Source organism: Aythya marila (assembly GCF_965140915.1).
Source record: "Aythya marila genome assembly, chromosome: 24".
Classification (NCBI taxonomy): domain Eukaryota; kingdom Metazoa; phylum Chordata; class Aves; order Anseriformes; family Anatidae; genus Aythya; species Aythya marila.
Genome location: NC_139065.1, coordinates 5,985,368 through 5,998,423, shown reverse-complemented (window position 1 = coordinate 5,998,423; position 13,056 = coordinate 5,985,368). Strand labels below are relative to the sequence as shown.

The following is a 13,056-nucleotide window of genomic DNA, read 5'->3' as shown; positions in this document are numbered from 1 at the left end:
GGCGCGGACGGAAGTCGCGCGAGCAGGGCGGGACTGCGCATGCGCGCCGCGCAGCGGCTTGGCCGGAAGTGGCGGCGCACCCGGCTCGGGCACAGCGGCTCCCGCCTCCGCCGCACTCCGGCCCCGGCTCCGCGCCCCCGCCCCGCCGCCGCCTCCCCCCCCCCCGCCGCCATGTTCCTGACGCGCTCCGAGTACGACCGGTGAGTGCCCGCCCGGCCCCGCCGCTCCCCGCCCGGCCCCGCGGCCTGCGGCTGAGTCAGCGGCCTGCGGCCGGCCCTGCCCGCGGGGCGCCGCCGGGCCCGGGGGCTCCTGGCAGGGCCCCGGGGTCTGTGGGGCTGGGGCAGCCCCCGGGGAGCGGCCGCCCCCCGCCCCCACAGCCCCGTCCCCGAGCACCGGGCCCAGCCCCGAGCACCCCCGGGGACGGTGCCGCCCGCCCCGGCGCCTCCCGCCCCGTCCGAGCAGCAGCGGCCGCTCGCTCCGCACCGGAGCCTCCCCGGACACGACCCGAGGCCGCTCCCCCGCGTTCTGCCTGGCGCGGGCCCGGGGAGCAGCGCTCGGTCAGGGCTGGGGGCAGGGGCGTGGGGGTGCCCAGGGAAGGGCCGGGTGTGCTGGGAGGCGGAGCCCCCGGCCCCGGGTCAGGTCCCGTGCTCTGCTTTTTACACCGTCTCTGACGTTTTTCTTGCAGGGGTGTGAACACTTTTTCTCCGGAAGGGAGGCTCTTCCAAGTGGAGTATGCTATCGAGGCCATAAAGGTACCGTCTGCTCTCCTGGCTGTCCCCCCGCGCCGTTCAGGGCTCTTCCAAAGCGGCTCTGCCCCAAAGAAAGCCGGGCGGGTTCTTTCCTTTGGTCTTGCTCTGCAGAGAAGCAGAGTTTGGCTGACTTCCCAGGGCAACGCAACACTGAGCAGGACCAGGAGGACGCTGCTTTCCCAATAGGTGCTGTTGTTGCCTGTGGCTGCTGGCAGCTCTTTCCTGGCCTTTTATGTGCAGTGTGGAGAGCAGGAGTTGTGCCAGAGTTCAGTCCCTTCTATCCAGCTGCGCCTCGTGCAGCTCCTCAGGAGCTGCTGTTTTGTGCTCCTTGAAGCATCGGCAGCCCAGAGGGGCTGGGCCACGCTTCCCTCTGCCTCCTAGCCAGTGATTTACTCACAAAGCAAACTCAGTCCAAAGTTGCTAATCCCCAAATCAAACCGCTAAAAGCTAGCGCTGAAGCGAGAGGTGCCGAGTGCTTGCATGCCGTGACTCCAACTGTGGAAGCTGGCACCTGTGATGTTCCTAAATGCTCCTCACACAGCAGAGGAGCGCTCTGCTTTCTCTTTGCCATCCTCAGCCAGTGGAGCTTTGCGTTCTGGTCCGTGTGCTTTACGATTGTGGAATCTCTTTTAAACAGCAGCAACAAAGTGGCAGCCCTTCTCTGGGTGGGCTGCCTTTCATGTTCTTAGCTTGCTGCTGTCGGGGCTCAGAGTGGTTCGTGGTTTGCTCAGGTGGAGTGTAGAACTTCTCAGCAAAGGCAAGAGGCAGCATGCTTGTGGGCAAACTAACGCATGGCTGCAGAACCGCACGGCCTCCTTGGGCCAGATGAATGTCCTTGTTCCTGAGAATTGGGGGGGAGGTTGGGAGCACAATTAAACTCAGGGAGAACTGGTGGGGTGATGAAGCTGAGAAGCTGTCAGCAGCCCTCTGTGTGAACTGGGGGGAAAGGGGAGTGTGTGGTGGGGTCTGCTAGCTTTATCTTCCCTCTGCTGCTTTAGTTCGGTAAAGCATCCTTTAAACAAGGAGGCAAAAAGTAGTAATTTGTGTTTATTAAGGCACCAGGAGGTAAGAACTCTGGAGCGCACGCCAGTCGTCAGGCCACGTTTTGTAACTGCAAATACTTCTGGCAGAATAGAAAGCGTCTGGAAGCTTTTAGACTTTGCTGGTTTCCAGATGAGCTGATAAGCTGCAAACACAATTGTTTCAGCTTGGGTGGCTCCTGTGACGTGTTACGTGTGGTGCCTGTGCTCTGGGGGTGTGGGACGAGTTGTTGTTCACATGCAGTGGCTTCATGGACAAAAATACTCCTGAAATAACAGCAGGTGTCCTTTCTTCACTTGGGGTTCGTGCCCAGCTGTGGCAGGCGCACGCTTAGAGGACAGGAGCTGTTGGGTGATGCCTAAACCCACGAGCACTGCAGCGGGGAGACTCCTGCCTGCCTCTGGCAGAGCCGTGGTTACAGGCCTGGACACACTCACTGCTAAAATTCCCCCGGGTGCTCTGATCTGAGCATTCCCGAGCAAGCAGCTCTGCACGACATCTGGCATAGTCACACCGGTAAGGCCCAGAGCTCGCGATGTGACTGAGCCCCGAGGCGCTCGTGGCGAGTGGGTTTGTGGCTGTGCTGGGTGTTTGCACCACCTGCACAGCGGGGGAAACACCTGCAGGTGGCTGACCTCTACCTGGAGCGTGGTGTATGTGCAGTTCACTCTCATTCACGCTAAATTTCACGGACAAAAAGCGTTGAGGAGAAAAGGAGCAAACCGAAAGAACAGTGCCTGAGCCAGAAGCCAGGTACCGTCAGAACTAAAGGCCGTTGTGTGAGCTCCATGTCTCACGTCAGCATTTTCTGTCTGTCTTGCAGAGCCAGGTTCACACGGCCTTTTCTAATCGTAAGGCTTTAAGCTGTAAAAATTGACGTTGCTCAGGGAAGAGATGGAATTATTTGCCCCAACGCTGCTGGTCCTGAGGAGCTGATCAGCAGGAAGTAGCACGGGCTTTGCCCTTCCAGCTCCCCAGTTCGAGCTGTAGCACTTCCAGTTAGGTGTGCAGGGCTAGACAGTTTTGCACACTGGTTTTCTGTCTTGATGATGTGTCTGGCCCCAAAACAATGTCCCTACAAATAGCATAAAGTGGGATTAGTGTTGCACTGTGGTATTGATGCTCTGTCGTGGCTACCCTGCGTTGGGTACGGCGCTGTAACTGTGCTTGTTTGCAGCTTGGCTCCACGGCCATCGGGATCCAGACCTCGGAGGGCGTTTGCCTGGCCGTGGAGAAGAGGATCACCTCCCCGCTCATGGAGCCCAGCAGCATCGAGAAGATCGTAGAAATAGATTCCCACATAGGTAAGGAGAAAGGAGAAGCACGCGTCTGCTGCCCCTGGGCACGTCCCTCAAGTTTTGTGGGCGTGTACGTAGTAAAGCTGTCCCCTGCGAGTTTCAGAAGCTGCATTTCAGGCCTAGCCTTTCCTGCAGGCAGCTCTGCCGAGCCAAGTGGGAACTCTCACCCCTCACAGCGAGCAGCAGGTCCTGGTCACTGGTTTTCCAGGCTGCAGGCCAGCAGGACATAGCTACGGGAGCAGGAAGAGGCAGCTGAGGCACCCCTGCCCCCCGCCTTCCATGACCTCCCTCGTGAAGGCTCATCCCAAAATTAGCTCCGGGAGGGCAGGGAATTACTGCAATGTAAAGGCTTGACTCTGGGCCAGGTCCTCTTGGAGCACCAATGCCCGGACCTCTGCTCGCAGCAGCCTTCTGCACCCTGACGGGGCCCACGAAGTTCTCATTACCAAATATGTCACTTGAGGAGCGGGAGACCTCCAAAATACCCGTGTTGCCGATGATCTGGGCCGTGGCAGCCTAGGAGCCCTTGCAGAGTCTGATTTCTTCCTCCTGTGTGCCTGCGGTGTGCCTTCCTCAGAGCAGGGAGCAGCTCCGTGCTGCGGGCTCCCCCAAGGGCTGCTCCAAAACCCCCAGCGTGGAGCGAGCCAGCCCTCCCCACAGCAGGGCCCAACGCCTTCCCCTTCCCACAGGCTGTTAGCATCTCTGGGAAGGCCTCGAATGTGTCCCCTCGAGCTGATCCAGACCTGGGGTGGGTGGGAGGCGTGCCTGGGAGCAGCCAGCCACGTGCCTGCCCCTCAGCTGCGCGTCCATCCCCTGCTCCTCGCTCCCTGGTGAGCTGCTGCGTCTCGGGACGCCCCCACACAGGGACCCGCAGGCTGTGGGAAGTCTGGGGCACAGCGCCTTGCAGATCGGTGCTGAGGTGACGCGTGGTTTCCCTCTGCTTCCAGGGTGTGCCATGAGTGGCTTAATAGCTGATGCAAAGACTTTAATTGATAAAGCAAGAGTGGAGACGCAGGTAAGACTTGATGTTTCTCTTCTCAAAACACCAGCGTTGGTCTCTGGGGCGTCTGCCGTGGGAAGGTCGTTGCAGCAAAGGAACTGGTGTGGAGTTGGGAGGCCTGTGGGGAGCCTGGATTCCCACATGGGGCTCTTGCAGAACAACCAGGCGGAGTTTCCCACACTGCGTATTTTCCTTTCTGGTGTTGAATGTTTGGTGGGAATCTTAGGGCGTGTTGTCCAGTGCCCATGTAGCCTCTTAACGCTGACAGTGCCTGGCACTGAATGTGTGGTGACGTGTGTGTCAGGCTTCGTTTTGTCAGAAGATTGGCTCAGTTGTAATTTTGGACCCTTAAAATTCCTATGTACTTCAGGTACTCAGGTCCTGGTACAAATCACTGCTCTGTATTTAAAAACTTATCCTGGGGGGGCTTTCCTGTGTGCCAGCACTGCTCCTGTGTCTGCAGAATTGGATCACCCCACCCATTCAGAAACCGGCCCTGGAAGCATTGGGGCAGAGTGCCCTGGCCTTGCATCTTCCTCCTTGGGATCCCAAGGCCCAAATGGCCGCGGCTTTTCTGTGGGATCCGTCCTGAGCTTCTCAGCGTGTCCTGCACTAACGGCTCCTTTTGGTGCTCCCATCTCGGGGCTCAACATGCAGCGCCCCGCGTGCCACCGCCTGTCAGGAGCGGCTGGGCGAAGCTGTCTTTGTGGCTACGCGGGGCCTTGCTCTGGACCACTGCGAGTGATCCAGGATGGTCATTTTAGGGGAACAAGGCAATAATTCTAATCCTTATGTTTTCTGCAGAATCACTGGTTCACCTACAATGAAACCATGACAGTGGAGAGCGTGACGCAGGCCGTCTCCAACCTGGCGCTGCAGTTTGGAGAGGAGGATGCAGACCCCGGCGCGATGGTGTGTAGTGGCAGGGCTGGGAGTGCTCCCCGAGCCTGCTCTTGCCTCTCTGACTTTGCCATCAGCCTTGCCTAACCTGTTGGCTGCTTTCTGTTGCAGTCTCGCCCGTTTGGTGTCGCGCTGCTCTTTGGAGGAGTTGATGAGAAGGGACCCCAGCTGTAAGTTCAGCTCTGTGATCCAGGCCAGCTTTGGGAAGAGAGGAAAACCTCAAACTGAATCTTTCCAGGGCTCTTTAATGACTTGATTCTGTGGTTTTCTATAAGCTAAACCCTTGGGGTTTATCCCATTGTGTACCTGACGTGTTTGTTAATGCTTTTAAGCCTGCCTTTCAAAACAAGGCTTACAGCAGTGTGAGCACAGCCTGCTCCTTCAGGGTTGAAGAGTGTGCTGTGTCTACAGCGAATCTTTGCTTTTCTGTATGTGGCCTCCTGGGCAGGAGGGAGGTGTTAAAGCTCTCCTTGTCCTGAGTTTATTCTTACCTTTCTCTAAAGGACTAGCAGAGCCACCGGTAACATAATATCTGCAGCCTGCTGTAACATTCCTTAGGGAGGTGGAGTGCTTGTAACCTGAACTCGTGTGCTTGAAACACAGCCTCCGCTGGAGGTGGGACTGGCTCTGCAGAGCCAGCCCAAAAAAGTCTCCCTCCCGAGAGCAGTAGTGCAAACTTGCTGATTTTCTTAAAAGGGAAAAGGGCAAAAAATACTCTGCTATGAGCATGGAGGGCAGTGTCAGGAGCGCACAGCTCCCTCCGAGCTTACCAGCCCCCTGGGGGGCTGCAGGAGACCCCTGGGCACTCCTCAAGCTTCCTCTGGGTGCCTGGAGGAGCAGCCTGCAGCTGTGCTTGGTGCAGCAGCCCCCGAGGCCGGGCGCAGCGAGCGGCTGCTGTGAGCTTGGCCACATGCTGGCAGACAAGCTGCTGCTCCTGCAGGGGCCTTGTTCCTCCCCAGCTTTGTGCAGTGCTGAGCACTCTGCAGGGAGGCTGTGGGCCTGGCAGAGGAGAAGCCCTCGTGATGCTGCAGCGCGGGGCAGGGTGCGCCTCTGTTCACTGTCACCTGTGTTCCCGGCAGGTTTCACATGGACCCCTCGGGGACGTTTGTTCAGTGCGACGCCAGAGCAATCGGGTCCGCCTCGGAAGGCGCGCAGAGCTCTCTGCAGGAGGTTTACCATAAGGTAAAAGGCCGGGCTGGGTTGACGTCGCACGAGTTAGAAGTAGCTCGTGACTCGCAAGGATCCACTCGTTTCCTTACTGATGAGTGATTCGCGAGACTCGAGTGCTCTGGAGGAGGTGCGTGAGCCTGGCAGGGTTGGGCTCGGTCCTTGGCAGCTGATCCGGTGATTGGATGTCAGCCGGGGAGCTGCTGGGGAAGGATCTCTGCGGTGAGGAGTGCTACAACCAGCAGCTTCTCTCCAGGCTGTGGCTGCTGAGGCAGCTTCGTGGAACACGAGCCCAGAGCCCGAGATGCCGGTTTCTGCCTCCAGCGGGTGATAATTGAGTCCATGTCAGGAAGTTCTCTATAAATAAAAGAGCTGCTGTATGAGCATGGCCAGTCAGCAGCAGGGCTCAGTATGGATGCAGCCCAAAGCATAGGGAAGTAAAGCAAGAGTTGTTTCGCTAGGCTTGCAGATCTGTTGAGCCACTGAAGTTGATGGCTTTGTACTGCAAGTCCTTGTCCTGTTGGATAAGCAGTAAAACATTCCTTCCCTCCGTGACGGGGGGCTGCCTGCTGTGTGTCAGAGGAAATCAAATACTGTAATGAAAAGTGTAATTGATGCAGTTGATTGCCGTGAAGACTTCCAGCCGAAGACTCGATAATCTAATTTATTAAGTAGCAGAATTGCCAGAGTTCTGGGCTCCATGGCTTGTTCACCATCTCCCAAGCGCAAAGTTATTGCAAGCACAGCTATCATCCCTCTGAACACTGCACAGCTGTCAGGCTCTAGTTCCCCTCACGCAGGGATTTACGATGCTAAAGCATGAAGACTTCTGCCAAGAGTCCAGCTTTTCAGAGCTTCCAGTGGAGCTTGGGGGGGAGCTGCTTGACAGACAGTAACTGGTGAAGGGAAGCGGGCCCTCGTGCCCTGGTCCCGACAGCAAGGTTTGTGTGCCCAGATTAACAGTTCTTAAGCTTTATAAAAAGTTATACAGAAACAGAAAGTCGCCATCATCGCAATTGCCGCTGTCCTGCCTGAACAGTGCGCTTTGATCTCTTGTTGATACTGTAGATAATTTGATAAGCTTTTAAGTTTGCTGCCAGTGACAGCTTAAAGGATTTGAGAAAAAGAGCAGGGAGAGAGCAGCACGCTTCTGGAGTCAAAGGGGTAGCGACAGTAGGAGTGCTTGCTTGAGCATCAACAATGCAATTAATGAGTGATTTGTTTTACAGTCAATGACGCTGAAAGAAGCAATCAAATCTTCCCTTGTCATCCTGAAACAAGTTATGGAGGAGAAACTGAATGCAACCAACATTGAGGTAACTATGACTGTTACCAGCACGCAGTTGTGGCTTGCGACGTAAATTAGTCTGTGCTGCATGTAGCCTGGGCTTCCTTGGTGCAAATCCCACTGGCTGCACAGCAGGCGTGTCAGTAGCGTGCTGTGTTTTAAACACCCGGGTAAGAAAGTTGTCTGCTTGGCTGCTGGAGAGGAGGGCTGCCTGCGCTTGTAGAGCAAGGGCTTGGCAGGCGGAGTAGCTCAGGACTCCCCAAGCCAGTGGCTGGCTGGCTGCGGATGGTCTTGTGATTTGAAACTGCTCGTTGTAGTACACTGTAGAGTGCACTGGAAAGCTTTTGGAGCTTTCTTTGGTTTCTGGATGTGTGCAGCCAGGTACATTTGCCTGGCTTGAGCGGGGTGCTGGTGCAAGCAATTCTCCCTAGGCTGGGTGGGAGTAGAGCCCCCCCCCGACTGTATGTATGCAGGCAGGCAGCCAGCGTGAACCTGTCATGCCAGCAGGATTGCTTTTTCTTCCTCTGGGTTTAGCCATTCTTTTTTTCCCTGGTCCTTGTAATATTAGAAGGAATGAAAATTATACAGCTTCTGGACTTGCTATATTCAGTCCTGGATGGGTGCCAAAAATCTGTCGGACAGAAGGACCAAAGAGGTGAAGCCTCCAGCAACGAGTATGCTTCGCTAACCTCCAGCTCTTGCCTGCGAGGCTGGCAGAGTTCAGCCTGACCCAGGCGTGCGGCTCTCGGAGATTACCGTGGGAGCAGTTGTACCTGTCCCCTCAAACCTTGATTGTTGGGCTGTGACGGTTCTCCTTAGGCAGTAAAGGTAAAACAAACAAACGAAACCTTCCAGTTTGTTAGTGATAATGGACAGATGATGAGCAAGGCTGGCATATAGAGTTTGCTTCTATTTCTGGCAGGTTATGAGACACTAGACCTTTTCAGATTATGTCGTTCTGACTCAAGCTGCTCTTCTCCTGCTGTTCTCCCCTTCCTTTCCTCTGAGCACTGGGAACCCATTTCCCAAAGACCCTGACAGTGCGCACCCCATTGTTTTTACCAAATACTCCTGCTGGGGACCCTTCTGACATGATTAACTGGCTTCCTTTGAAGGGAAGGGGCCCGCAGGCAGGGAGCAGCATGCTGAAAACTTAGATGCTCTCTCCAGAAACGATGCCAGCCACCTGAAATCTGCTTCCCCAGCTGCGTTCCCATCATGGGCAGATCAGTTCTCTCCTGATCAGATTCAGGGCTCTTCTGCTAGATCCGCAGTACAGTGCAAAGGAATTTAGCATGTACAGTATCCTTATGTCATGTCCCCGTTTGACAGGGCTTAACTGTGCTTGGCAAAGTGCTGAACGTATTGAGGAATCGTATCGGGGTTAAGTACGAGAGGAATGTGCTGAGGATTAAAAGGTCACTATTGACTCCAGTCACCCTTCTGGTTGAAAATCTTTCACCTGAAGTTACTGCTTTGCTTTCTAGCTTTTGCAGAAGTATGTGGTGCTTCACTTCATTTACTCAAGTCACTTCTCTTTCTTGAGTGCTTTTTTTCTTTTTTTTTTTTTCCACCTAGCAGCAAAGGGAAGGGGAGGGGGAGTGTGGTCATGGAACAGTTAAATCCATTGGCAGCCACATTCAGGAACCTTAAACAATGTTATGCTTTTAAAATTAATTACTCCCCTGTGAAGCCTGTAAGGCAATAGTTAAGTAAAGTTTTGGTGTGCAGGCAGTGAGGCGCAGGCTCAAGCGGACATGGAGAAGCTGAGCGGTGTCTGCGAGTCCTGGTGTGGGTAGCAGGGTGCAAACACGCGTGTTCAAGGCTGTTGGGTCCATCAGGGCCGCTGTCAGCACACGCAGCAATGGCTCGAGGTGCTTGTAGGAGCACCCGATGTGTCTGAGAACGCCTGCTAAAACCTGGGCTGCGCAGGGGTCTCACCCAGAGCATGCAGGCTGTTCCTCCTTGGTGAAGGCAGGCATTTGCCCTCCCTCTACCTGCACTGTTCGTAGGGTGACCTCGCGATCCAGGAGGGGCTGTGGGACACGCCAGGACCCCCTGAGCCATGCTCACTGCAGCCACACACGCGGATCCCTCAGCAGCATAGATGTGGGCACGGTCCCTGGTGTTGAGGGAGTTCTTGAAACAGCAAAAATCCCATGGCTTGCTGTAGCTGAGCAAACCAAGCTACCAGGGCAACTATGAGAAGTTCCCATGACAGTGTTCCCACATCGCCCAATTGAGGAATTCAGGAAAATATTGTTACCAGCAGCTGGCTTCAAGGACAAGGTCTATGTGACTGCTAATCACAAGGGGGTTGTTTTCTTGCAGGTGGGGTTGTTTTCTTGTAGTTGTTTGTCTGAGTGCTTTTGACCAATAATCTTGTGTGAAACACTGTCCACCCCTGTTAAGTTCACTATAAAAGTTAGGCTATTCGGGCAATAAAAGGGGAGCATGATCTGACTCTGCTGGTGTCTGTCGTGCTTCTGGCCGTGCTTCCTGCAACAGCCGGGGGCATCTGCGAGCGAGCTCTGGAGCATCCCTGGAGCTCCTGCAGCTTCTTGGCTCACCCGCCTGCAGCAGCTGCCTGTGCCTTGGGCTTCTGCGCCGTGAGCTAGGTGCAAACAAAAGTCCCACTTGCATTCCTCTGGCAGTCTCACAATTCTTCAAGTATCTCTTGTTCTGGTGCTTGCCCTGTGAAATGTCTCAGCTGTCTGCCCTGGACGCTGCCTCACGCTGTTCCTGGCACGGTGGCAGGGCACTGTGTTGTCCCCTGCTCCGTCCCTTGGGCTGTGCCTTGTAAGACGTTGTCTTGGCAGTGTTTGGCCCTCTTGGTAGGGCACCAGGCAGTTGCAAGGTGCATCCTGGTGACCAGCTTGCTTACTGGTGGTGTTTAGTGATCGACAGGCAGTTTGCCTCAGTTGTGCAGAGCAAATCTGCATTCCCCTTAAGAGTATTTTGCTGCCTCTGTCCCCTTAAAGCCAATCATGGGCCAGGATTTGTACCCTTGGTTGCTGGAGGAGAAGAGGCTGCAGGGGTGGGCTGAGGTGCAGCGCGAGGAACCCCTCTCCCAAGCAGTATTTGATGAAGAGCTCGTGTTAACGGGGTCTTTTTCCACAGCAAGCAGAAGCAAGGCCTGAGTGTTCCCAATAGATGTTCCCTGCTGCTGCTACTATGAGGAGACTGAGTCAATTAAAAGCTATTTCTGCAGCAGGCGGCTATTTTAGGGAATCAAAGAGCATGTTACGGGGTGGAATGATCTTGCTGGGCTGGCAGATCAGGCCGCCGAGAAGGAACAGCTGTTCTGTCTGCTGGGGCTTCTCTCTGTTCCCTGCCCCATGCTGTCACTTCACATATGCAGGCACACTTAACCCCTTGCTCCTTCTTTTTCAGCTTGCCACTGTGGAGCCTGGGATGAAGTTCCACATGTACACGAAAGAGGAGCTTGAAGAGGTCATCAAGGATATTTGAAAGGGAGAGAGAGACTCCCTCAAAGGCTGATTCCCCCGATCAAAGAACCGACTCTCAGTTCCTTCCAGTACCTGTGATTTTATTTCCAGCAGCATCTGTAATTGCTCTCCTCAGAAGGCTCTCGAGGTTTTTTTTTACAGTTTCTGTACATAACTGATCTCTACAATAAGAGGAAATGATAATAAATCATTTTGTTACTCTACCCTGGGTTCCTTTTAACAGGGGGGCGCTCAGAATGGCCACGGGGGGGGAGTGAGGATGAGGACACGCTGCAGCCGGTGCGGGGCAGGGGCTGCGCTGTCCCTGTCCCTGCAGCATGTGGCGCTCGCCCTGCGCTGGTCACAGGTCTCCCTCTCGTGGAGGATGCGGAGCTGGGCTCTGACCCAGGGAGGAAATCCACAACGGAGGGCGTTTGTGTTTCCTCCTGGTGGGAGGCTGGAAATGCCCATAACAGTAACAGAGCCGGGGTGGGATGGATCTGGGTTAATGGGACAACCCTTGCCTGTTAAATGGGGCAGACACCACTTTGTTTGGAGAGCGGGCTGTCGGACTGGCAGACTGCTCACCCACTTAACGGGGCGTATTGCTCTTGTTTCTGGTTATCTCCTGCAGCCATCTCTGTCCTTATCCTCGAAACAACATCTCAGAACCGGAGGCTGGTACAGGCGTGGCAGTAAGCGGGGCTTAGCGCAGGACTGCGCAGCCTCGGGCTCTGCCCTGTGCCTGGTACCCCGGGAGGGCAGCCTGGTCCTGTGGGGCCGCTCGCTCTGCCCTGCTCCACGAGGTCACAGCCTCATCCTGAACAAAACGGTGTTGTCTGAGCGGGAGAAACATCTGCTGCTTGGGGGGAGTGCCCTGGCACAGGGCCGCTTCCAGCGCTGCGTTGGGCTGAAAGCACTGGCTTTCTGCTCAGCTCAGCAGCGGGGACTCTGTGTGTCCCTGCTGCCTGGCAAAGCCACACGCAGCGACCTGCTGCTGCCCATGGCCCAGCAGCCAGCCTCGGCCTATTGCGGAGGGGAAAAGGCCGGTCCTGCTCATTTTTTCCCTCTTTTGCTCCTGCCAAACAGATGTAGGAAGGGAAGCTGTGGAAGACCAGTGCTGGGGTAATGCCAGTGCTCAGAGGAGCTGAGCCCCCTCCTTGTGGCACAGCAGCCAACGGGATCAGTGGGATCGGCCCGGCCCTGCAGGCGGTGGAACAGATGTGGGGAGCTGTGGACTTCGTCCCGCAGGGACACTTCCTGCAGCCGTGCCTGGCTCTGGCTCTGCCCACCAAGCCCCCAAGCTGCTGCCCTGGTCCCCAAAATGAGCCTGGGCAGTGGCAGGGGAACGTCCCTCGTCCAGCTACTGTCCTACGTGCTGTGCTCATAAAACTGCCCCGTGAGCGAAACCGGGGCTGGTACCGGCCCGTGGGGGTGGAAGAAACAAACACCCCGCAGCCCCTCGTCTGAGCTCAGCCGCACTGTCCCACGCTGGACCCCGCGGCACTCCTCCCAGGCTTGTTTGTGTCCTGGAAAACACAAAAAGCCGATTCTTCCTGGTGTGGTCCCTCGTGCCCTGCCCTTGTCACGCGGCTGCTGGCGGCGGTGGTGCACCACAGCGGCTGCTCCGTGGCAATCGGGTGAGGGGCTGCAGCCGCATCCCAGCCACGCACCCCCGGGGATTTCCTCACAGCTTTCACCCGGCCAGTTCTGGAGAAGCCTCTTTTCAGGGGGGTAAAAAAAAAACACAGAAGGATGACGCGGCAGGAAAACCTGCTCCAGCTCTGCGAATGACAAAGGGCAAAGAGAGCGCGAGGCCGGGCAGCTCCTGGGCCTGAGAGCGGGGAGCTGGGCCCACAACCTGGGGCCGTGCCCCAAAACATGGGGTTAGGCCTCAAATCCCGGGGTTATGCCTCAGAACCTGGTGTTCATTTTCCCAAACCTGGGGTTTATTTCCCAAAATCTCGGGTTATTTCCCCAAACCTGGGGTTCTGCTCCAATCCCAGCCCTTGTGCTCCAAACTCGGGAGTTATGTCCCAGACCTGGGGCTCTGTCTCAAAGCCTCGGGCTTTGCCCCAGCACCCGGCACAATGTCTCAAAACCGAGGGTTATGCCCCAAAAGTTGGGGTTAGGCCCCAAAACTCGGGTTTATGTCCCAAACCAC

At 56.0% G+C, this 13,056-nt stretch overlaps 1 protein-coding gene across 1 annotated transcript; it reads left to right on the top strand.

Annotated features, from left to right (window-relative positions):
* The first annotated feature begins 43 nt into the window (after positions 1 to 43).
* PSMA5 (proteasome 20S subunit alpha 5) lies at positions 44 to 11,116 on the top strand. Its single transcript, XM_082778497.1, has 9 exons — positions 44 to 200; positions 686 to 752; positions 2,968 to 3,094; positions 4,036 to 4,103; positions 4,893 to 5,000; positions 5,100 to 5,158; positions 6,068 to 6,170; positions 7,385 to 7,471; positions 10,837 to 11,116. Exons 1-9 carry the CDS (start codon positions 172 to 174, stop codon positions 10,912 to 10,914), a joined length of 726 nt encoding a protein of 241 aa, XP_082634623.1. The 5' UTR covers positions 44 to 171; the 3' UTR covers positions 10,915 to 11,116.
* Positions 11,117 to 13,056: the final 1,940 nt, after the last annotated feature.